This window comes from Mytilus edulis, chromosome 8 (genome assembly GCF_963676685.1).
Source record: "Mytilus edulis chromosome 8, xbMytEdul2.2, whole genome shotgun sequence".
NCBI lineage: Eukaryota > Metazoa > Mollusca > Bivalvia > Mytilida > Mytilidae > Mytilus > Mytilus edulis.
Genome location: NC_092351.1, coordinates 66,138,352 through 66,163,901, shown reverse-complemented (window position 1 = coordinate 66,163,901; position 25,550 = coordinate 66,138,352). Strand labels below are relative to the sequence as shown.

The 25,550-nt window shown below is 31.8% G+C and overlaps 1 protein-coding gene across 2 annotated transcripts in view; it reads left to right on the top strand.

Annotated features, from left to right (window-relative positions):
• LOC139487087 (interferon-induced very large GTPase 1-like) overlaps window positions 1–25,550 on the top strand; it is a 113,958-nt gene that overhangs the window by 40,109 nt on the left and 48,299 nt on the right. For both annotated transcript variants that reach the window (XM_071272092.1, XM_071272093.1), the window contains one exon: window positions 15,422–15,496. In XM_071272092.1, the coding sequence (XP_071128193.1) occupies window positions 15,422–15,496 (75 nt within the window). The remainder of the gene's footprint in view (window positions 1–15,421; window positions 15,497–25,550) is intronic.

Here is a 25,550-nt window from a genome sequence, read left to right as displayed (position 1 = left end):
TGCATGTTACAACATACACAAAGACGCATTTCTCTTGGTATATCAGAGAAGCGACCAACTTCAACATTAAGTTTCAATGTACCACTTCGTAGTTTTGTAAGAATGTTAATATTATTAATGTAGCTAAAATAATTCTCAAGACAAAAATCAAACTTTATACTTCTATACACACTTAATTTCTCACAGTCACATATATCTGCTGACCATTTTTGTAGATATTGATCTTTAATGCGTGTCTTTATAACATCAAACGATATATCAATATTATTCTGATCAATCCAAATATGGTTCATTCCAAGACTAAATAAAAAATCACGCACATTAGATGCCCAATTAATTTTACCATGATTTGCATCGTCATACAAAATTTTATATACATCATATACAAAAGCTGGTTTATATATAACAATACGTAACCAATATTTTAAGATTAACTGTTTTCTCAAAACATACATAGGTAGATGACCAAGCTCGCCACAAAGAAAACTAATAGGAGCACGTTTACCTAATTTTAAAACAAACCTACAAAAACGGTTATGAATAATTTCTATGTCGTTGGCACGGTGAAAACCCCATATTTCGGAAGAATAGTTCAGTACCGATCCAACCATACTGTCATAAAGAAGACATTGTTGCTTTGTAGAAATGTAAATATTATCTAAACATTTTAAGAGTGAGGAAAGAGCTCTTGATCCTTGTTGTGATAGTCGTTTTTGCGTGTGTAAGAATTTCCCGTTAAAGTGCAGCAACATTCCAAGGTAAACGTATGAATTTACGATTTGAAGTTCTTGATTATTATACATAAAATGATTGTTTACAGGTTGCCATCCATTTCTAAACACAACTATTTTAGTTTTATCAGTGTTAACTTCTATGTTCCATTTTCTATAGTATTTGGATAGTTTCTCTAGTAGCTGTTGAAGAAGTTTGGCAGATTTGGCAAATAAGACAGTGTCGTCTGCAAAAAGTATCAAATAAATTTAAAGACCGTTCAGGTTCACTACATCTTCATTATCTGTAACAGTTATATCTTCAATAATATCGTTAATAAAATAGAGGAATAATAAAGGAGATAAAGGTTCGCCTTGTTTCACTCCTAACAAATTGTCAAAGGCATCAGAAAGAAGTCCACCAGATCTTACTCGGAGATGCACAGACGTATAAATTGATTTAATTATGGCCACAAATTTACTGCTGACTCCACTGCGAAGTAATTTATAAATCAAAATTCTCCTGCTTAATTTATCGAACGCTTTTTGAAAGTCAACGAAAGCACAGTATAGTTTAGTTTTTTGTTGAAGAATGTGTACAATTATACCATGTAAAACAAAAATAGCATCAATAGTTGAATGTCCAGGACGAAAGCCAAATTGATTGTCGATTAGTTTATCTTCGTCTACGGACCATTCTAGTAATCGAGTAGTTAGGATAGACGTGAACAGTTTTGATAAGACACTCACTAAAACAATGGGTCGATAGTTATTTGGGTCGGTCAAATCTCCACTCTTAGGAACAGCAATAACAATACCATCTGCCCAAGCATCAGGAAAAGTTCCACTTTCAAAAGTATAGTTGAAAAGTTTATTTAAAAATTTAAAAAGACTTAATATAGTTTTGTCATTACTTAATATGGTTTTGTCATTACTCGATGAGGTTTCACCATTATGTAATGTGGTTGTGTCATTAGTCAATGGGCTTTTTAAATATTTTGATATGAGCGTCACTGATGTGTCTTATGTAGACGAAACTCGCGTTTGGCGTACTAAATTTAGATTATAATCCTGGTACCCAGGGTTTCCCCTGGGTCAATTATTTTTTTCGCCACCTCTTTCGTCAAAACAATATATTTTTCGCCACTATATAATTTTTTCGCCAAGTACAACACAAATATGTTTTTCTTTTATTTCTTTTTTCTTTTTTCCAGCCCCCCTAAATAAAATGAGTTTGCCCCATTGTTGTCCATGATTATTCTCTCAAACTTGTCTTAGAGTCTACATGGTAATAAATAAATACTTGCCTTTAAAAGAAAGAACTTTATAGAGAAAATTGATTATATTTTGAACAAGTTTAAAAGAAGGGGGCCACTTACTTTAAAAGAAACAAGAAGATATAAGTCATGGAATATAAAAAAAATCTTGGATACCTGAAAGATGTTGGAAAGTTTCTTCAAATTACATAATACAAAAAGGGAGATAATGCATCTTAATGATAAAACAAAGACTGATGGAATTCATATATAAAGTGTTGTGTGATAATTACAATCTTATATTTTTTATTGGCTAACTTGAATATTGTATAATGGTTTTGAAATCCTTCCCTTTAAACTGTTTTTTTTCTTTTAAATAAATAATTAAATCTACTGTTTGTGATAAATTTATTGAAATGAATATATAATAGTCTTGTTTTGCAGGAGTTCAATAAGCGACAGGTGTAAGGTTCTTTGACATCACTTTATTACACAAGTAAACATAGCGATAAAAATAACCCAATTCGTGGAACCAATTTATATATCTAACATCTACAGTACAAAAATTATGTTATAGGAACATCAAAATCTATGTGTTCAGATATAAAGAATGTATTTCAAATATTTACATTTGTTCCAAAGTAGGGAAACTTCAGTGAGTAATAAGAAACACAAAATATGATGTATATCTATATAAGTTTCATCACTATATATGGTTTAAATAAGAAGTATATATTAAAATATGTACGTCTCCAATTTTCAATAGTAAACATCATTACTTCTTTTCCAAAATCTTAAAAATGTATGTATTTACAAAGTCAAATATAATGTATATACGTATCAATTACAAACCGTAGACTACTAGTAACTCTTTACTCTTCTACCTACATGTATGTGTCACACTTTTAAAAATCTCTAATGCAAGTACACTAATGTGTTCGAGATCTTATTACATTATCAAATTCTAAGTGTAATTTCAACAAAATTTTACAACAAAAAATTAAATCCAAATATAGCCTATATGAAATAAATAATTTTAAATGATTTCCCCCAAAAAGTGCAGAAAGTTTTTGAAAAACAAAATTCAAGTGACACAATCAATGTGTGTCTTACAATTCTAGTACCAATAAAAACAATACATTCAATGTCAATCAACTAATCAGTATATATCAAAAGTTTTACTAAATGATGTTTAATTATAAAGTCAAAATACACACCGGTATATAAATACAACTCAGTTTAAAAGTAACATCTATTGTCAAGTGGTAAACACTCAGGTGTATCGACATCTATGAGTATCTTATATTGCCAAAATAAAATCAATTCTTAATAGTCTTCTTTATTCATCAAAAACTTCTGATATACCAGAAAAACTATGTTTGGTGCCATTATAAAAGTCTTGGTTTACAGGAGTTCCATAAAGAATAAATAAACCTGCAATAACAATAGCATATATGATAAAATCTAAAATACTAATAAATAATTTGTGAGACTTTTCTTAATGTTAATATGTTTATAGTTCTCGTTTATTTGTTTGTTAAATATTGTACTAACATATGTTATGTTTCAAGAATTAAGTGAAATAAAAAAAAGTCTGAAAACTCTCAAGAGTATTACATGTATCAACAGAAAAATATGAAGGGTACAAAAGGAACCTATATCTCTATAGTTAGAAAAGCATAATCAAATAATTATAGTCACATTATATCCAAATCATATCATGACTGAATAAAGGATGTGGAGATTGTAAAATAATTTACAAAAGTCAACTGATGTAAATTTCTAGCGGATAGGTACATTTACATTATATTTACTTTCATTTAAGAATTGAATGCTTTTTTTGTAACTTTATTGGGGTGTAAAAGCGTTGACCGAAGTACATTTTGTATGAAGCGTGAAAGCGCTTCATTCTAAATATATGCGCACGGTAAAGGCTTTTACAACCCTATGAAGTTACAAAAAGAAGCTTTCAATACTTATAATTACATTTTTAAGCTAGTATGATCATGAAAACATGAATTTTATAATTGTTTTATTTAATTCACCTGTGCACTTTATTGTGGGACCACATGTTATCATGAATGAAAAGTTTTATTGAGTAATGCAATTGCTTAAGGAATAACATGTGATGTGCAATTAGCCAATCAGAATAAAGTATTATAATGAAACATACATCTAATGTAATTATGTGTCCTTATAACTATAAAGTTTCATGTGGTTTCACAGGAGTGTCACTGACAAACTGTTGCAATTATATATCCTGAACAAATTTTAAAATTCAAAGCGGCATAACTCCTAAAAGTTTGAATCAGTAATTCGTGTTGATATGCACATTTACATAATATGTCCATATAATCTTCAAATCATAATGAAATTCTGTTGTGTGGTATAAGAAGATTTGAACTAACAACAACATGACAGATGAATGGGTGGGTCAAAAACACTATACTCTAGCAGCGTCTTTGAAGTGTGTATAAGTTCAATAACTAAATGGTTCACTATACAACTGGAATCTTCACCATCATAAAGTATGTCATATTCTGCCAATCTTTCATCATCTTTTCCGGCCACTGCGGCTAAAACTGTTTCCTCATACCATATTTCTTCTTCATTAACCATCCACATCATTCTCAATTTTATTATTCCTTCTTTTACAATATTATTTATCTGTAAGCGTACATGTTAATCAAATAGTAGCCTAAAACACAAAGACAGTTATACTCTTTAGAATTGATTGAATGGGTATTTAAAGGTATATAATATATGCATATTTTGGTGAAATTCTTTAGTTAATTTTGGGTTAGAGAGCAAGCACTGGATTCTCAAGGGGGTATACAAAATAAATTTTCTAAAGAGAATTTATACTGAAAATCAAAATTATATGTTTGACAAAACAAAAACAAAAATTTGTTGTAAATACAAAAAAGTGCAAACAAAACAAAAATATGCTATTAAAAGAAAGAAAAGACAGCATTTCAACAATTTGTTTATCTTCAGTAGTATAAAATTATAAATTCTTGGTATGCTTGGTATGAAGTTACTGTCAGATTCAGTGGTTTTACTTTTTGGCTGCTGTGTTATGTATTTATTTTCTTAAATTTTTGTACATTCTATGCCTGTTAGTTTTCTTGTTTGTATTGTTTTACATTTGTAATTTTGGGGCCTTTTATAGATCACTATCATGTATGGTGTATGAGGTTTGCTCATTGTTGACGGCTGAACAGTGACTTAAAGCTGTTAAGTTCTGTATCGTTTGGTCTCTTGTGGAGAGTTGTCTCATTGACAATCATACCAAATCTTCTTTTGTATACACTCCTATTTGATAAAAAAAATAAAATCATTACATGAATAAAAATGTTAAAACTGACTAAAGCTTGGAAATAGATTTACATTATTGACACTGACATACTTAAAAATTGCAATTCAAAAGTCTATACACTTTTAGAAGGGATCAGAAACTAAGTGTTAGAAACAGTTGAATCACAGCAGTCTTAAAAACATCTAGACAATTCTTAGAAGGAAGTGAATGGAGAAGAAGCCAGGATTTATAAATCAAAATGTGCTTTTGAAATAAATATTTTTTGCATTATTTACAGCTGATTTCCTAATGCTTGCAAAGTAACACTTTGGTTGGCTTGCTTGCTTTGTTTGTATAGTTGTTTATGCAAGCTTTGAAAATAAAATTGCCATCTTTAAATAATATATATAGACATAAGTTTAACTTTTATATTTTATATTTGAATACAATTGGTTGTTATCCTAAAATGATTGTACAATATACAATCAAAGCAAGCGACTAACCAAAGTTTTGCTCTACATGCATTAGGAAATAAGCTGTAAAAAAAGAAGGTTTTTTGTTTTAAGGTTAAAAATGACAGGGGAACAAATCCTCTCAGTATGCTAAATTGAATTTGTTGTTAAAATTTAGATCAATTTTAGTTAAAATATAGCTCTTGATAAATGTTAACTAAATTGATTGAATAATCTTTGCTGAATTTCATAAATATATAGAAATACACAGTAGCACATAATCAAAAAGATGATTATATACAGTTGATCAATCATAAAACTAAATTCACCTCAATGATTTTTTTCTTTTACCAGTGTATTGTTCACTTGTACTTTTAGATGGCTTTATAGCTGTTTTGCTGTTACTTGCATTCCTAGATGTAAAAGAGAAATCTCATATTGTAAAAAGCCCATGCGTGTAATATTTAACAATTAATGTGCAATACATATTTTTGTATGCCAACGTTTATAAATTTGGGCCATTAACAGCTTTTTGATATAATTTGCTTCATTATTCACATTGTTCATCGAAATCTTAATGTGAACTTTGGCCTTTTTCTCATAAACCCGTACCAATACTTGAAGTACTTAATTTGTAGTCCAAACATTAATCTCAGTACAAAATTTGTTATTGCTTGATTAATGAATGTGAGGCCACGATTCATACTTGATATCTTTATGACTGTAAGCCCCAGCATGCATGAATTTTGTCTGCATATAAATTCAAAGTCCCATTCATTGTTTCTTTGACATATCTACATTTTATTCTAGATTTTGAGTGCTATACATCTCATTATAATTTCATTTTTGATGTTAACGCCTCTTCTATGCCATTTATGTGTATTAAAATGGAAATCATCTTAAACCCCATTAAGGCTGTCAGCTCTAATTTATATGAGGAGTTTATACTGTATCTTAATGATATCATTACTGATAAGGGAAATATCTGTAACAATCATTATCTTATTGCTGTGGCATGTGAACTATTTTCCACTTCAAAAATATTGCTGGTTTCAAATTGTATGCAGTATGGCTGCAAAAAAATGAGATGTTTGCAATATATACAAAACATTAAAATGTTTCACTTTAATCCTTTTTTTTGTCAACATTGTTAAATAACAAATTTAAATGGTACAGAAAGGTGTAAAGACTAGACCAATGTTTTGTGGAATTATATTTTCTCAGAAAGACAGTTATACCACAAGAACTAGTGATAACTACATGTTGTTTGATACATGTATCAAGTTCAACTCTTGGCTTTTATTGAATTACCATAACAATAATAAACTGGTTCATTTAGTATTATGTATATCAAACTGCTTACATATCAAGCATTTGCCAATTATAAGTCCTTGTGCATATAAAAAAAGATGTGGTATGATTCCCAATGAGACAACGAGACAACTATCCACAAAAGACCAAAATGACACATGATACATTAACAACTATAGGTCACCGTACGGTCTTCAACAATGAGCAAAGCCCATACCGCATAGTCATCTATAAAAGGCCCTGATAAGACAATGTAAAACAATTCAAACGAGAAAACTAACGGCCTTATTTATGTAAACAAAATGAACGAAAATCAAATATGTAACACATAAACAAACGACAACCACTGAATTACAGGCTCCTGACTTGGGACAGGCACATACATAAATAATGTGGCGGGGTTAAACATGTTAGCGGAATCCCAACCCTCCCCCTAACCTGGGACAGTGGTATAACAGTACAACATAAGAACGAACTATAAAAATCAGTTGAAAAAGGCTTAACTCATCAGATGGACAGTCATACAAGTGGACGTGAACTCTATAAGCATGATAAGTATTGATTATAAATATATCTGAATACAAATATATACATTTCTTACTTAGAACTCTGGTTTTTGTTGGTTGTTGAATTGTCAGTATCCTTTATTATTGTTGTTTTTTTCTTGGCTACAGCTATTTTTCTTGAATTTCTTCTGTTTCTTGTAGATGTTTTTTTCTTGGAAGTGTTGACTAAAAACTGCAAATAGATAAGATAACAAATTAAAATGATATTGAAATTAGTATCCTAAGTATGGAGAATATTAAGTTATTATCATATATTTACTAGTGTAACTCAAATTGAAACACTTTGTAATTCTAGGGCAGCCAAAAAAAAAAATACAAATGTCAAATTGCACATTTGTACGATTTTGTTTCTCCTTTACACATTACTGAAGAGCTTCCATATTTTTTTCTTTTTTTTCTGCTTACACTTATAGGATATTCTATGTATTTCCTATCAATTGATTAAGATATGAGCCTATATTATTATAAAATATTTCATATTTTAGGAAATTAGCATGTAATTTATAAATTTGATAATTGTCATAGCAATCAATGAATTCCAATTTGAGCAAATAACATGAATAAGCAATATATGCCGTACCCAATCACCAGGTTCTCTAATTCCTGGACTTTTGTTGTAACGTGGTGCAGCTAATTCCGGTAATAATGCCAAAAAATAGAAAGCTTCTAATTTTGGAAGCATTGTATCACTCCAAAGAACCTCATCTCTGTATATCCTCTCTATGTGAATCTGATGAGGGCTAGTAGACCTTACAATGAAGTCAAGCCAGGGTAGACCAGATATATTCAAAAGTCCTTGACACTGAAAGTAATAGTTATGTTTCTTTTTCAACTGGACTTTTTCATCAGTATATTGTAAACAGAAATTTGACACTTTTTTCGTTGCTTGAATGAATGACATATTCTTTTTCTGCAGAATATTTTAATTTCTTTAACGCCCATTTCTCCATTTTCATTGACAAGTCCATCTGGACTGCAGGCTAGGAATTTATGATTTTTGTCGATAATAAGTCCACTACTTTCAACGTTGACATTTACCCCATATTCAGCTTTTTTCAAAATGTATTCATGAATTGAATTTCTTTCTTCTTGCAGTCCTTTTACTGTATAAGCATTTCCTTTGAAACCTGAATATTTCAATTCTGAAACAAGTGGTTTAATTTTGATTTTGGTATTTCTTTACCAACTTTGCCAAAGTTAGAAGCTGTGAGTCTTTTTTTTCTTTCTGTTTTCCAAACTTGAGAGTTAGATTGGGTTTATGTTTGTCTTTCAATAGCCAATATCTGAACATTAGTTAGTTCAATATGCTGAGATATGTAATTATCTTTAAGTTGGTCAAGTTCTAATTTTTCTACATCTTTAGTTACTTCCATTGTGTCAGGACCATATTTATATCTTGCTTTTTTGGTGGTACTGTCAGTCCAGCTTTTAATTTTTCGTTTCCACCTCCTTGTTTTCTGTTCTGGTTTGTTTGTACAGTTTTTAGTGTTGAAAAGATGTTTCTTTCGTCTATTGTATACTGTTTTAAAATAAAATCCTGCTTCATTGCCAGTTGTTTTAGACCAAACTTGGGGGGCCCACTCTGGACCTAGATTTTGTCTTGCAGCAGCTCTGTAGCATCGTGCATGCCATGACCCACGATTACACAAGTTATAAAATTTACCCCCATCAAATTTACTTCTGACATGCATCCATGACTCTGCAATGTTTGTAGTATCATTTCCTACCAGTCGTTCACTCTTTGTAGCAAGTCTATTCAATAGGACTGTAATATCTGATAGCATTTGCTTGTCTAAGTCAGTATAAATTAAGTTGCTACTAAACCTTTATTCCTCTTGAGCTAATAAAGATGTACCTTCTGACCAAAGTAAGCTTTGACTTTCAAAAATGTCTGAAATATCATTTGTACTTAAATTATCACTATAGATGTTTCATTACGTTTCTCATTAGCTTTGCAGAAATTACTGCAGTTGCAATTACTTGCCAAATATGTGATGAACCGAATTTCTTATGTCATGTGCCAAAAGTTTAATAGCTTCAGATCGATTAGACTCCTTGGACCTCATTCTAATAGCACATCTAACTGCACTTACAATATTTACCCTGGTTGTCTTGGTTAGCTTATTTTGACCCTTATAATTCGGATTGTCATTTACCAGTTTTTCCAAGTTTGAACGTAAACATTTGCAAGCATGATTTGAGCATTCCATTTTTGTCACGAATTTACCCCATACCGGTACTTCTTCCTGAATTTTCGCATATACTGAGGAATCTCCATCTGCTATTAACTGCATATATCGCAAACCATGTACCTTTTCCGCCTGCTTGAATCATTTAACTAATATGTCGATTTCCATAGCCTGACTGGAGGCTGACCAATTCTTAAAACATACATGTTCTGGTGGTTCAGTTTGAGTATTTAATGCCCTGCTGCAGATATAACAGTATTTGTTTCGGACACCTATATATATATTTTTTTTGTTTTTCAACTATAATTGCTACCCCACCTGAAGCATTATATGTGTGTTTGTGGGACCTTTTACTCCACCCACCATCAGCAATTACAGTTATGCTGGGTACACCTTCATTATAGTTGTTATTTTCAATGGCAATACGCCTTTCTTCTGCACCTGCTTCTAGCATTTCTTCCTCTAGTACTGTATGCCACATCTTACATATCTCTTCTTCAATACTACTGAATGTAGGTTGTCTCAAACCCGGTGAGTTCATCGTTCCTAACAGTTCATTTAAATGAAATGCCCCATTCCCAGTAACCAGACTTCCCCACACAGCTCTTACATTTACATCAAACCGATTGATTTTGTCCTTAGACGTTTGTAATCTTGAACTTGTGTTCATGGTGTGTATATAATTACACCCTTTACATTTAATGCCATGGATACAGGCTATCCCATAAGATTTTATTTCTGTTAAATCGGTGTATGGAGAAATACCTTTTGATGCAATTTCAACAGCACGTTCACATGATATGGAATGAATGGTAATTTGTGAAATGAATGATTACATTTATTGAAGATCAATAAATCGGTAACCATTCTGCGTTGGAAGTTTTTTCTTTTTCAAAATTGGCTTCAAATAGTTTGAATCCCTATACACAATATCATATTCAGAGTCAAAACATGGCTGGTGTTTTGTTCTATTGATTTTATAGTTCAATTTGTATCTCGAAATGCAAATTTTAAGTCTGTTTCTGGCTCTACCATTCAATTTTCTGTTACTGTTACATGTAAATGAGTACATAGGTCTACCCTTTTTTTACAGTACATTTCCCTTTTCTAATGGATGTTCTTTTAAAACGATGACCACCACCTCCTAAACCAAACTTGTTGGTTCTCTTTTGATACTTCATGTCACTTACTAATTTCTACTTCTATTCTTATTCTTCTAAATAACGTATTTGCTTGTGTGTTTAGAACTTTTACATGTGTAAGACTTTTATGACTGATAAGGCCATCCATACATTGTATGATGTTTACATACATGTTTGGAAATAGAAATATATTTAAAGTTGAAATTCTGACTATACTAACCTCTGTAAAAGTGTTTGAAGCAAAATATACCTTTAAATTTACAAAATAAATGAATTAAAAAGTTAATTTAGCACCGGAAGTTTTCCCTCATCAACCCGTTGCATGCGATTGTATTTTATTTATTTTCATCAAAACCACTTACCCGATCTATATACAACTTTGCTCTGTGCAAAGATATTACCAAAATGCAAATATATGCTCTTCACAGAATGCAATTTTCATAAACGATTTTCTAGATTTCACAATGTTTTCATCTTTTGTAGCCTAAGAGCACTTCCGGAAGTAAATGCGTAATAGTATAGTTCTAAAAGAAATATTTTTATATTTTATCTTGTTTCAAAAATTCATGTATCATTTTCTTAAAACAACAATTTAGAAGAATTCAGTATGTTTTTTTACGAAAAACAATGTAAATTAAATGAGATATCAATACCGCGTAGTAATTTATTAATCAGACCGGGAAAGACAAAATGTTAACATTACGAACATGCTCAAGAATTTTTTTTTATTATATACTTTGTAAGTTAAACTTCAATGCAACCGTCAGAAGTTCCAGCTGGACATGATTGCCATGAAATGTATGTAAAAAAATATCAAAACTAACCCATTTCGATTCTTCTGTGCGGGTATTCTAAAATCGTCAATAGTTTTCTTTAAAACACAAACATGGCGGCCTCCATCAACACATAGGGACACATGTTTAACACCAAGGTACTGCATTACCTGGGGGAAAATAACAACAAAAAATGCTAGCACGGTATTTATCATAATCACATGCATCACTATATGTTTACAAGATTACCGAAATGTGTGATTTCAATGTGCTGGATTTTCTATAAATTTTGCAATAATTTCAATAAATAAACTGAAATAGCTTCGTTGGGTACAACTTTTGACAAAAAATAATCAGTCAGAAGTCTTTCCCCCAATATGAATTACAGAGAAAACTTCTTAAGTTGGGACGTTTCCTCTATTATGTTACTTTATTTTGGTATAAAAAAAATTTTAGTTTGAAAGACCAAGAAGGGTACATAATCCTTAACGTTTATTGTAGTTGTTTCATTACATCAATTTACATGATGTGGTTTTGTTATTTCCTAATGATGATTTGCCTATTCTTGATATGGTTTTAACATTACGTAATGATGTTTAAAAATTTGACCATTTTACCTTCATGATGTGTTTGTTTCATTCTTTGATGTGGTCTTGTCATTTTTTGATGGGGTTATCCCATTACTTGATTACGTAAAACCACGTGACCAATTCGGAAAAACCTGTTCTATTTTTAAACAGATTTATTTATGTCGTTTGTTTTATAAGGGGCGTAAAGGGGGTATCTGCACGAAAGAACGTGAAATAAAATTGCCATTTGACGATGAACGAACAATTAAAACTTTCTTGTACGTTGATCTTTTTACCGATTTCACTAAACACGGTGAATAACGAAACCTTTTTCACGGCTGCACGTGAAATAAAAATGGCAAAACACGTTGCACGAAAATAACCCTCTACCACAACTATCAATTCAGCTAAAGTTCGAGTTATTTGGAAAAAAATGGGGAACGGCAGACAAAAATAAAAAAAATACTATAAAGTCTACAGTATTTCGGACATAATTGGGATATCCACAAACCCTTGGTCCTGCTGTTTTTCCCGCAGTAGTTCTCAAATGGAAACAGTACGTATTACAATAAATTTGTAAAATATTCCGCGGAACCCTGTGTCTCGCCTGATATTAATTGCTGCTGTCAGTTTAAAAGCGTAATGCTGACCGACTGTATATTTCTCGGTAAAATAAAAAAAAGAAATGTTTTTCTGTAGATACTTTTTCTTGATATTGAGGGAAAACACCTATACTAGTTTTGAAAACAGTTCATGAAGGTTTACAATTTTATCATGTGAAAACAGTTTAATTCGGTAATATTTAACTAAACGAAGACTGTATGATTCTCAACAATGAGCAAAACACGTATAATATAGCGCTTACATACATGTTTAACTCCGCCACGTGCACTTTCTTTATATACCTGGCCCAGGTCAGGAGCATGAAGTTCAATTGTTGTCGTTGTATGATGTTTGTTATATTTCATTTGTGTATATTGTTTATTTATAGACTAGACCGTTAGTTTTTCAATTAATTTTTTTCAAATTTTCCCATAATGTCCTTTTGAAGCTGACTATACGGTGAGTTGAAGGCTGTACGGTTGCTATATCTGATTTCTTACATCCACTGCATTTAAACTCTGATTTATAGTTGTCTCATTGGCAATAACACCAAATCTAACTTTATTTCAACTTCTATGTTGCGTTTTATATACTGTAATATTGTTTTTCTTCTCTACGCATACCCCGGAGTACTCTTGTTCCGCGATAGAACATTTAAATACCCACTCATAGAAGATCATAGCTCGAATTTCAACTCGCAATCTTAGTTAATCTAAATGAGACTAAAATTCGTATCTTACTCAAACTCTATATCATAAAGTGACTCAAATTCAAAGTTGTAACTAGAACTCTACCTTTAAATGTGACTCAAACTCAAAGTTCAACTCGAAACTCAGTGCTAACTAGAACTTTAATTCTAATAATTGCTTGATTCAAAATCTAAGACTGACTCAAAGTTTGACTCGAACAGTAACCCGAACTTTAATTTGAACTCTTATTCGATGGATGGCCACACTCATCCAAGGCACATATACAACATGGAAATTACGTGGTTTTACCTCATCAAGTAATGGGATAACCACATCAAAGAATGACAAGACCACATCAAAGAATGAAACAAACACATCATGAAGTGTGAAATCGTTAAATTTTGAAATATCACTGCGTAATGTTAAAACCATATCAAGAATAGGCAAATCATCATTACGAAATAACAAAACCACATCGTGTAATGGAACAACTACATAACGTTAAGTCACATTCACATCAAATAATGTTAAAACCACATTGACTAAAAACATAACCACATTAAATAATGGCGAAACGTTACCACATCGAATAATTACAAAACCATATTAAGTAATGACAAAACTATATTAAGTCAATACCAAACCATATCGTGTAATATCGAAATATCATTAAGTAATGACTATTCCATATTGAGTTATATCGAAACATCCTTACGTAATGTCAAAACCATATTTAGTAAAGACAAAATATCATCAAGTAATAGTTAAACAATATAATGTAATATCAGAGTTCCACTTAAGACAGTTATGGCGTTCCATTCAGAAACGCTGTCCTGGATTTACCTTCATCAGGAACATTCGAAGCCGAATATTAGAAAGCCGATGATGAAAAAGAACCAAAACAGTTGGAGAGTTACATATAAGTACCAAAAAGGTCAAATTTGTTTGAGGGAGTTTATAATCGATTTTGATCAATTATTAAACTAAGGGCTAAATCGAAGACTAATAATTGAAAACATTTACGTTACACAAAATAAGACAGCTAATCTACTGTACACCTTAACTACATTTGAATATTTCTCAATATCATAAGTGCGAAATTTTAAATCGTTAAAGTAATTGTTCGATAAAACATTTATAAATGACGAAACCAATTAATATAAATGTTTACTATTGTTTTATAATTACATGTATATGATGTTCAGCGGTTGTCGTTCATAAATTTTTCTCGATTCTCGTTTTTAATATAGATTAGACCGTTGGTTTTCCCGTTTGAATGGTTTTACACTAGTCATTTTTTGGAGACCGTTATAGTTTGCTGTTTGGTTTGAGCTAAGGCTCCGTTTTGAAGACAGTACTTTGACCTATAATGGTTTACTTGTACAAAGTATGACTTGAATGGAGATTTAAATTGTCTCATTGACACTCATACCACATGCAATTATAAATATTAAAAAGGATTTTTAATTAAACTGAAAAACAGATTTGTTTTGAATTGAGAACTTAATTTTGTAGTGTCATCGTATAGTTCAAAGTTTAAAATTATGCACAACTTCTGTAAATACGAGGAAGTAACCGATGGTGCGTTTCATTTCATATTCATCTGAGCGTAAATTGTTTATAAATTAGTGTATGAGACGTGTCCTCAGTAAGAATTAAGATTTTAAGACACTTAAGTAGGTGCCAAAAAGTTAGGACGAAAAATGCGATATCTCCCAAGTAAAGTGAGCTGCGATAAACCGACTTAAGACAATAATGTGTCATTAAATAGTCTGAAGACACGTTCTAATGCTAAAATAGCTTCAAAAACACCACGCCATGTTTAGTCTAAAGAAAAATAACTATTCTTTCTTTTTCTTCAAGGTGAAGGGATGTTTTACAGATACAGTAGAAATTCTACAACACAAACCAGATTAATACTAACTTCAATTATATCAGGTAAACTGCAAACGGAAATATACAAGTATTGGGATAGTTTTATTGTATGACGTTTTTCGGTTTCACTTAATTTCTGTCGTTGAGCTCTATTCACCAACAAAGAACAAATAGCAATAATAGTTTGTGTGATAAAATTACTCCCGTTCAATGATTGTTTAGATATTTTAAAATATAGAGTAACATGTGTAAAGTGCAGATAGTGTTTTGTTTCGATTTGGTAAATATATATTTTTTTTAATGAAATTCTAATTTCATACAGGAATTTGTTTACTGTGTAATGAACATACGGCCCTATCTCTATAGTTAAAGAAATAATTGATGAAAGCAATACTTTATTGTAGTTTTAACATGGATTATATTCAAGATTATTTTGCTCGAGCGATAGTGAGGTTTATTCACAAAGCGAAAGAAGCACGTCATATTAGAATATATAATTATGCATGAGAGAATGATACCCAACTATTTATCAAAAAGATATCAATCTTACAAGAACGCGAATATGAATCTAGCGTCATCTTACTGAACACTGTTTACTTTGAACCTTATGAATAGGGGATGATATTTTTCTCAAATCGTTCTCGAGTGTTCGAAATGTCTTTTTTTTTATCCAGAGGCTCATGTCGAGGTACCGGATTAATTACAAAGTAAAACATATATATAATGCATGCTTAAGAGTGGCGCGCCCCGGCATTGCTAAAAAATTTAATTGAATTAACAAAAACACGAACCACTAAGATAGAAAGAGTTGTTCATCAAATAAATATATGAACAATAATGTTTTAAGACATTCAATAAACTTAAAATATGACCATCGATTTTTTTTTTTATAGAAATATACATAAAACATAAAAAGCAATAATACAATTTGTTCGGTAAGTTTTGTTCACACATCGATGTCAATATAATAAAGGTTTAGCTAGCTGTAAAACCATCTTTAATCCACCATTTTCTACAAAAAGAAAATGACTGTACCAAGAAAGGAATATGTTGTTGTTCATTATTTTGATGTGTTTGGGCTTTTGATTTTGCAATTTGATTAGAGACTTTCCGTGTTGAATTTTCTTGTGAGCTCAGTATTTTTTGTGATTTTACTTTCTACATTGTGAATTAAGTTGACGGCTACTTAACTGATGCAATTGAAATTTTTTGGGGATCATTCAGAGCAGTATTCTTGGTTTGATACGTGACAATAGCTACAGAAAAACAAAGGTGAAAGATAGCTAAGGGACATTCAAACTTCCAAATAAAAAAAATAAACTGTCAAAATCATGTCAAAAAACATAAAGACCATAAGAAAACAACAATATACAAAACACAAAATAGAAATATAACGACTGAGCAACACGATCCCCATCAAAAACCGGATGTGAAATCAGGTGCTCATGAAAGGCTCTTTTATCCCGTTTAGCACGTAGCAATCGTCGTGTTACTCGTGTAAGTTAAATGCCGGGATACGTCTAAATTTGTAGGTTACATTCAAAAAATAGTACAGACGTGTGGCTACAACAATTGAAACATATCCGTAGTCATCTGTTAGAGATATTTAGCTATGGTAAAATAACATGAATGACTCGTGATGTCGTTCGTAAAATTATCGAAGGAATGATTCAATTTTTACCATTCTATTGAACAGCTTAAAGGTTCTAGGAAATCATAATATTTACATCCCAACTCCTTTGTCCTACCAGAGGTGATCTGTGCCGTACCACAACCTACCAGATCTCCCAAGTTTGAGTTTCTTTATTTTTCATGCCTTCTTTGGTTTTGTAACATTTTGGCAGGAATGCCTTATACACTATAAAACTAAGGAGCATTTTTTATACGGAAAAGATAAACTATCAAAACGTATATCGAGGCTGGGATTTGAAGTCCTTGAGTCAACCTCCTACAGCAGGAAGACTTGGTTATCGTCTCCTCGGAGACGATATTAAGAATTGAACGATGGACAGTCAGTGCGTAAATGCTTCTTACTACCTGATTGGAAGATATTACGAGACGTGAATAATCAAAGTTTATTGATTGGTTAGGACAATCCAAACCTAGTTAATGTCCTTTAATCCCGCAGAGTATCGAATTTGTCCTCTCTATTTTAGCAATTAGATTTTGCCTGGTCATTAATCATGCATATTCATGATATTGGTACATAGGTAACTTTTTTCTTTAAATAGCCGAATCTTCTGGAGTTTTGTAAACAGCAATGTTAAACGATATATACTATTTATAACGTGTGACCTGACGTGTGTGGTAAAATTTTTTGATTGATATTCTAAATGAATTAATCTACAAAGCGAGAACACTTTCCATTTTCATCAGCTAAGAGACGGCTAGCCTTTTTTGAAAGGCTAATACTTGTACAAACTTACTGTTAATTAAACTTTAAACATTGTGTCCGGGGGCTCACAAAATATATATCTATAATACTAAAATATCGAGGTCCAATTTGTCAGCCGTCATCACGTAAAAACGACGAATCAAAGAATTCAACTTTATATATAACTAATATAGTACAAAGGTGTAGATTAAAAATTACTGTTTTCCACGTAATTAATATTGCCAATAATTAAGAAGTTCCGGGTCGAGTCCGATACCGATACCAATAGTATATTCACCTGTTACCGATTATCTTATCTGTACGTTCCGCATCTGACAGGCGCACCACCAAACGGTGTATTCAGGATTAATATGCTATATAGTATTACACGTGTCATTATCACAGGGTTGACACTACTTAATTGTCAAATTGTTACCAATTGTAGTATCTTAATCAGTTAGACTTTCTAAGATAACAATACGAATACTAAAATAAGGCGTATAGGTACAGTTTTCAATTTGTTAGCGGGCATGACGTAAAACAGCGAATCAAAGAATTCAACTTTATTTATAACTAACATAGGACAATGCTGTTGATTAAAAAATATTCCATTCCAGGACCTTTTGTGTTCCAAATAATTAATATTATCAATAATTGATAAGTTCCAGTTCGACGGGTTCAAACAGAAAGATTTGAAAGCAGAGAAAACTGTGTATCTTATAATCGGCATGGCTTTATCAGATGACAATACTAATACTAAAATAAGGCTTGCGCATAGTTATATACTTTAATTCAGTCACGGACCCGCGATATCACGGGTGTGTTCTAGTACTATATAATCATAATGATATAGTATATTTTAAGGATTGTGTGGCGATATTAACAAGATTTTCCGAAGCGTAAATGATTATTCGGTAGATCGAGTCATGACCGATTTTAGAGAGTTATTTGTCAAATTTAAATATTCGTCTCCGCATATTAAGCTACCTATCTCCTCTATTTTAAATAGACCTGTAGAGTTTGATTTAACTGGATTTAAATGTGCTAATATCACTGGCCGAGTTCACTTGAAACTCTCGAGTTAACTTTATTTACTTGGGTTTCAACAAAACGATTTTACCAGAACCACTCGAGTTAACCCTTCGTACCCTGGTTCCAACCTTTACCGAGCCAGGGTTAAACTCTAGAAACTCTTGAATGACGACAAACCAATGACAATATTTTATTTTTTGGTCAGAGCCTTACCCTAGAGTTGCTTAGACTTGCTCCGAATATCAACTCTAGTGCGTTCACGTGATAATCTATTAACTCTGAAGTCGATTGAAGAGTTTCAAGTGAACCATAAAGTGTCTAAACCACTACGGCAAAAATTGTTCGGACTTGATGGTATCTAACATCCGGCACAATAACGGAACATCAGAAGAAAGATAGGTTTCTCCTTATTTTTTTTTTTGTTTTATTTATGATATCCAGTGGCGTAGCTGGGTCATTTTTACGTGTACGCCCGAATCTTGGCGAGGGATATGAGGGGTGCCAACCGCTCAATGTCAAAGCACCTGTTGGTAGTGTGTTTGAAAGGGACGAAGTCCCCAAAAGCTATCGAGAATGAGATCATACCATAATGATTCCTGTCAGTAAAAAATCATTGATAACAACATACTTTTGAATCTAAATGGTTTATTGTTTTTTTGGTTAAATTTCGTAATATGTTAACTGTTTCATCGTGTTAAACTGGAAGGCCGAAGCTAACCTAAGGGTCATTTGTTTTTAGAGAAAACGTCCGAACCAATATTACTTTTAAATAAGTTTAAAGGGTGCCACGAGTGAGCACACAATCAACAAAAGCATCTTTTAATGAACACGAAAAAAAAAAATATTTCTAAGAGGTTCAATATAAAAAAATTCTGGAACACCTAGGATTTCTTCCCACAAAAAGTGAATCAATTTATCATTCCTTTAAAAGAATTTAAAAAAAAAAATATAAAATTTTCTTTTGATATTTTTTTCTTGATCTGGAATATTTCACGACAATCTATGAAGGTTTATAAATTGAGCATGTTAAACAATTAAGTTGCGTAAAGAAGAGTCTGGCTATCTGTCTATCAGAAAAGAAACGAAAAATGAACGTGAACAACTGCTTTTAAAATTTTAGCTTTCGACAATAGTCATAGAAAAGGCTTCTTCGGCATTTTCATAAATTTCCATGACAGTTCGACAAGTAGTTAGTGTAATTGAGAAATAACGAAATGCAAGCCCAAACTGCGACCACTTATTAATTTATTAGAAATTAAAGATGTAATTGCATTATCATATTGCGCTGAATACTCTTTTGACCATAAACAGTTTCTGTACAACTTTTGTAAAATTTCACGGAGTGTCATTCAAAAGACTTTATCCACATTCGAAACCTAAATATTGACGCCGCTTTGTCTCGCTTTTGGGACATAAATCACAGGCTCGACAAAAATACAAACAGCATATCGAATCTGAGCAGATAGTGAATTGCTTTAAATATAAGAAAAGTACGTAGAATTCATAGTGGATTCAGACTTTTACAAAATGATTCGAAAAAATATATTAAATGATCTATTTCAGTAAATTTAGTCTCTTTTTATTCAAAATTACAATCCATAAAAAAAAAGAAACACAAGGCTTATGTGCTTTTGACCAGTGTTTCTTATTCTATGTCGCTTATTTGTTTTATTTTCAAAATTCAAGTGTACGCCCGGGCGTTTTGACGTAAACGTAGCTACGCGCATGATATCAAAGTATATATATACATATTCATATACAACTATTTTCTATTGTGAGATGCAATATTTTCTACAACTGTTCTATATTAACGGAGAAATAGGTAAAAATGCACGTCAAATTGACGAATTGAGTGAACCTTGACTCGAAATTGTTTAATTTCTCGTTAAATTAACAATCTATTTTTTTGGCGATAAGTCGAAAACATTTTTTTTTCTTTCAATTTTAGCATTACCTATAGTGGCAGCTGAGGGTGAAACAAACAAATTTTTTTTCTCAGAGTCAAAAACAAATTATTTTTTTTCTCCAAAGACTGGAAACAAACTTTTTTTCCAAAAAAATCCATAGAGACCAAATGACACAGAAATTAAAAACTATAGGTCACCATATTGCAAGTATTGTTTTTTTCTACTTATAATCAAATATGATTTTGTGAATTTTATGGAAAATAAAAATAAAAAAATGTGAAAAAATTACCAGTATGGTATTTATTATAAGAAACAGAATCAGGTAGCAAAATGAGGTACTGATTTGTCTTGGTCCCGAATTGTCTCCTGCCTTGTCAAACTGACTATCAATCATGTCTCCTAAATAAACTCATCATAGATACCAGGACTACATTTAGTATATATATACGCCAGACTCCTACGGTGCCAAACTGTCTATTAAACTTGGAGCTGAATCTTTCGAGGTGGCGAACTGTCCTGTAAAGTTACCTTATCTACAAAGCGCATCATTGATTCGGATTAGGACTGGTTTCCGAGAATAGTATACCTTTTACGTGTTAAAAAGTACCTGACAAAGAACCAGTTAAAAATTATCGATTGTAAGTAAACACGTTGAAGAAAAAGGATTTGCATTTGAATAAACAGAATACAGAAACATGTCAAATTAATATTTGTTTTCTTGTTTTATGTTGATAATTACTTTGTTCATCAAAGTTGGATTAAATTTATTTTCTGCAGAATATTTGTACTTTTCCCGACGGACAAACTTGATACAGCTTTTACTTGTACGACCTTTTTTCCCTCTGGTACCGGACAATCGGACAAGCGTTATTGTCGAGGCCTGCCCCAGAAAATCAAATGGTTGCTGCCTTAAGTATAAACGTTGATAATAAGACAAATGTATATGCATGCATAATCGACATAGAAAATGAATGTAAACTTTATAGGAAGAAAAGGATTACAACTACCATGCAGTAAAAATAAAATACATTTATCACTAATTGTTACTATACTACTACAAATGTATGTATAAATTAGTATAATAGTCTAAGGTCATCGACAAAATTCAATAATAACTATTTTGTTAACCCAGTTAACCTTACTATAAAAAAAACGGATCTGTACTGTTGCCATTGTGTTATGATTATCGTACACTGACGTTGGTCAATATATTTTGACAATATATACGGACAGACGGATTCAGTTTATTTCAAAGTGGACGTAATTCGAACAGCTTTTACATACCGCCGAGCGTAGAGAGTCGAACAATATTTTCACTATAGTTTGCTTTAAAAAATCGTTAAATATATGAATCAATATAGTTTTGGAAATCAAAGGTGGGGTCGGTGGCGTGCAACCTATACGTCTTCTAGTTTCGCCACTTCTATACTATTAAACGAGAAGACCTCATTTTATGTGTCGCTTCTCTTCCTTCCACAATAAATTAATCATCCTGCCTTTGTGTTCTATAGGTACCATGTATAGTTGCATTTGTCATCCATTCTTATAATTATTCAGTTTGGGTTATTTTGGGAGAAAAACGAATAAAAATGCGTCCGGATATTTTTCCGTCATTGGACGAAAGTTTAAGTCAGACTAGACTTTTGGTTTGCGTTTTTCTTTACTTTGAACATACAAAGACTTAAAAATAAAGTGCCGATTTGCTATCTGCTATCATTTTCAAGTTAACTATCTACGGCGGTCACAGAGTTTATTAAATAGAGAGGGTTTATATAATATGTCAATGACCGCCGTGGATCGATTAGTAAACTGGGAATTGATAGTAAAAAGCAAATACACTTTATTTTTAGTAAAGCATGTTCATAATATACAGATAAACGCTAACACATCATTGAAATTGATAGTAAAGAAATGGGAATTTGGGAGGAAAAAAATGAGGAGCCGGGCTAGAAAAACAATTGTCATGTTCCAAAGTACCTATGAATTTTGATACCTTTTCTGAAATTCTCCAGTCATAAAAGCTCTTACTAAAATTCATCGAGTCACTAAGTATATTAAATAGAGAGGGTCTATAAAATACATGTATATCAATGACCGCCGTGGATTCATTAGTAAACTGAAAATTGATAGTAAAAAGCAAACACACTTTATTTATAGTAATGAATGTTTATAATATATTAAACGTACTATGTTCATATTGAAATAAATAAAAAACAAAAAATTGGGAATTTTGGGAAAAAGGATGAGGGGTTGAAAGAAAAACAATCGACTGTCTTCAAGTACCTATAACTTTTGATACCTTTCCTGAAATTCTTCAGTCATTAAATCTTTTTAAAAAAATCATCCTACAACACTTTACATACTTTCAACCACGTTCTGGATGCCCGCGATTTCGCGGGTGTGTTCTAGCATTTATCCTCCTTGCTTAAAGTATTTCAGGGGGGGGGGGCTCTTTACTGTCCAAGGCGGTCACTGATGTATATATATAATATATCAGTGACCGTTCATAGTAATTATAGTGTATATGTATGTTCATAGTATACAGGGAGGGCAAAAAAAGTGCCAAGTCCACATGTACCTTTGACTTTTGATACAGTCATCTCCTGAAATTCTCCAGATATTTTTTTTAACAGTTTACATACGCTCTATTTCCCTGCGATTTCGCGGTTGTGTTCTAGTATCTTATATAAAGTGTATACCGAATTAAAATATTGTAAGAAATAAGAAAACAGGACACCCTTGAAATCGAATTATGTGAGTTTGATTATGTTTATTATACACATTGTGATGTACTAGATGATGAGTTTCATTTCTTTTTAAATGTAAAATAAATGAACAATTAAGAAAAGAATTTTAAATGAAAATAAATATAAAAACTTAAATGATATAGATAAATTAAAACACATCCTCAATCCTGAAACAAAACAGGACATATGCAAATTAGGCTCCTTTTTAAAAAAGTCACTAAGACTGAGGGCAGGGAGGCCTTGATATAATTTGAATCTCTTATATATGTATATATTGATTTAAAGCCATATCATGTTTTTTAGATCGCAAGAACCACAACTATTATACCTCCTTAGCTTAGAGACAAATATGTTTTCGCGTTTATCCACCTGTACACTACGATTATACTACTATAATATACAGAGACTCTCTGTATTCTGTCTACTTTTTCTGAAATATTTCATATCTAAGGGTCATACCAGTTGCATATATATTGAAATAAGTAAAACATGTGGAAACAAGAATGTGTCCATAGTATACGGATGCAACATCGGCACTATCATTTACTATGTTTAGTGGACCGTGAATTGGAGTAAAATCTCTAATGCGGCATTAAAATTAGAAAGATCATATCATAGGATATATATTTACTAAGTTTCGAGTTGGTTGGACTTCAACTTCATCAGAAACCACCTCGACAAAAACTTTAACCTAAAGTGGGACAGACGGACGGACGAACGAACGAACGGACGAACAGACCAGAATCCATAATTCCCATAAATGCATGGGGCATAAAATTTATAGTTGAAAGTGAAAACTTTAATCTGAAGCCAGACAGAAGGATGGAAGAACGAACGAACGGACGAACAGACTAGAAAACATTATTCCCATAAATGGGGCATACAAATTTATTGTTGAAAGTGAAAGTAGTGATTTGGCCAAAATTATTTGGGGATGTCGGGATATGGATTTCGTTAAAATACGCACCTCGGGATTTTATGTTTTTAACCCGGGATTTCGGGATCAGGGCCCCTCAGACCACCCCTAAAATGAGCCTTAGTCATTTATACGAGATTCAAATCCTACCATTGGCATGTTAATAGGGCTCCCAAAAGGAAAAGCACTGATGGATTGTCCTAGAAACACATTTTATTACAATAATAATGGTCTACAAGCAGTTTCATTTATTTCATGTTTGAAGCGGTGCAAATTTTTAATTTAATCTGACTTTTACCAAAAAATGCTTTGTAGCAAAGGGGAAGAATAGTTGTGATATAAGGCCAGAAACACGAAAAATAATTGAATTTAACAGAAAGAAAACACATAACGGACTTTGGAAAAAAGGGAGAGGGCTTTTGATACCTTATATGAAATTCTCCAGTCAAAATATCTTTTACAAAAGTTCATCCTACAACAGTTTACATGCTGTATATGCCTGCGATTTCGCGGGTGTGTTCTAGTAATGTTTTAAGCCACTGACCCATATGGGCGTAAAGTGCTTTTCAATAAAGTATTATAAACATTCTCATTGATATTTTTAAACAAGCGAGACCAATTGATTCGAATTCATAGCGTTTTGAACTATTTGTATAAAGCTGCATATGTCAGAAGGTTTGACTGCAATTATTAATTTATATATACAAGTATGGAATACAGATCTAACGATTTTTTCCCTATTTGCCATATATATGTCCATTACCCTTGCCCTTGACCTCATTTCTATTTTGTTTTTCCTTTGGCCCTATGACGATTTATGTCACAATGAAATTTTTTTCCTTGATTAATTGGTAAATATTAAGGGTTTGTGTTGTCGGTTTTAATAATTTAGAATGTGTTTATGTCCGTCTGGCAGGATTCATTAAACCTCGAATTAAATGGTTCCATAAACAATCGGTTAAGTTTCTGTGACCATTTTTTTTTATCTTACATACCTTCAAAATAAATTGAATTGGGCGATCATTGAAGCATTTGTGACATGTCAGTGCGTACACTTAAGTATAAATAATATGTCTTTTTTGTTGAAAAAAAAAAACCGCCAGTGAAGTTGTTTGCTAAGCCGATCAAGTTATCTCGTTCG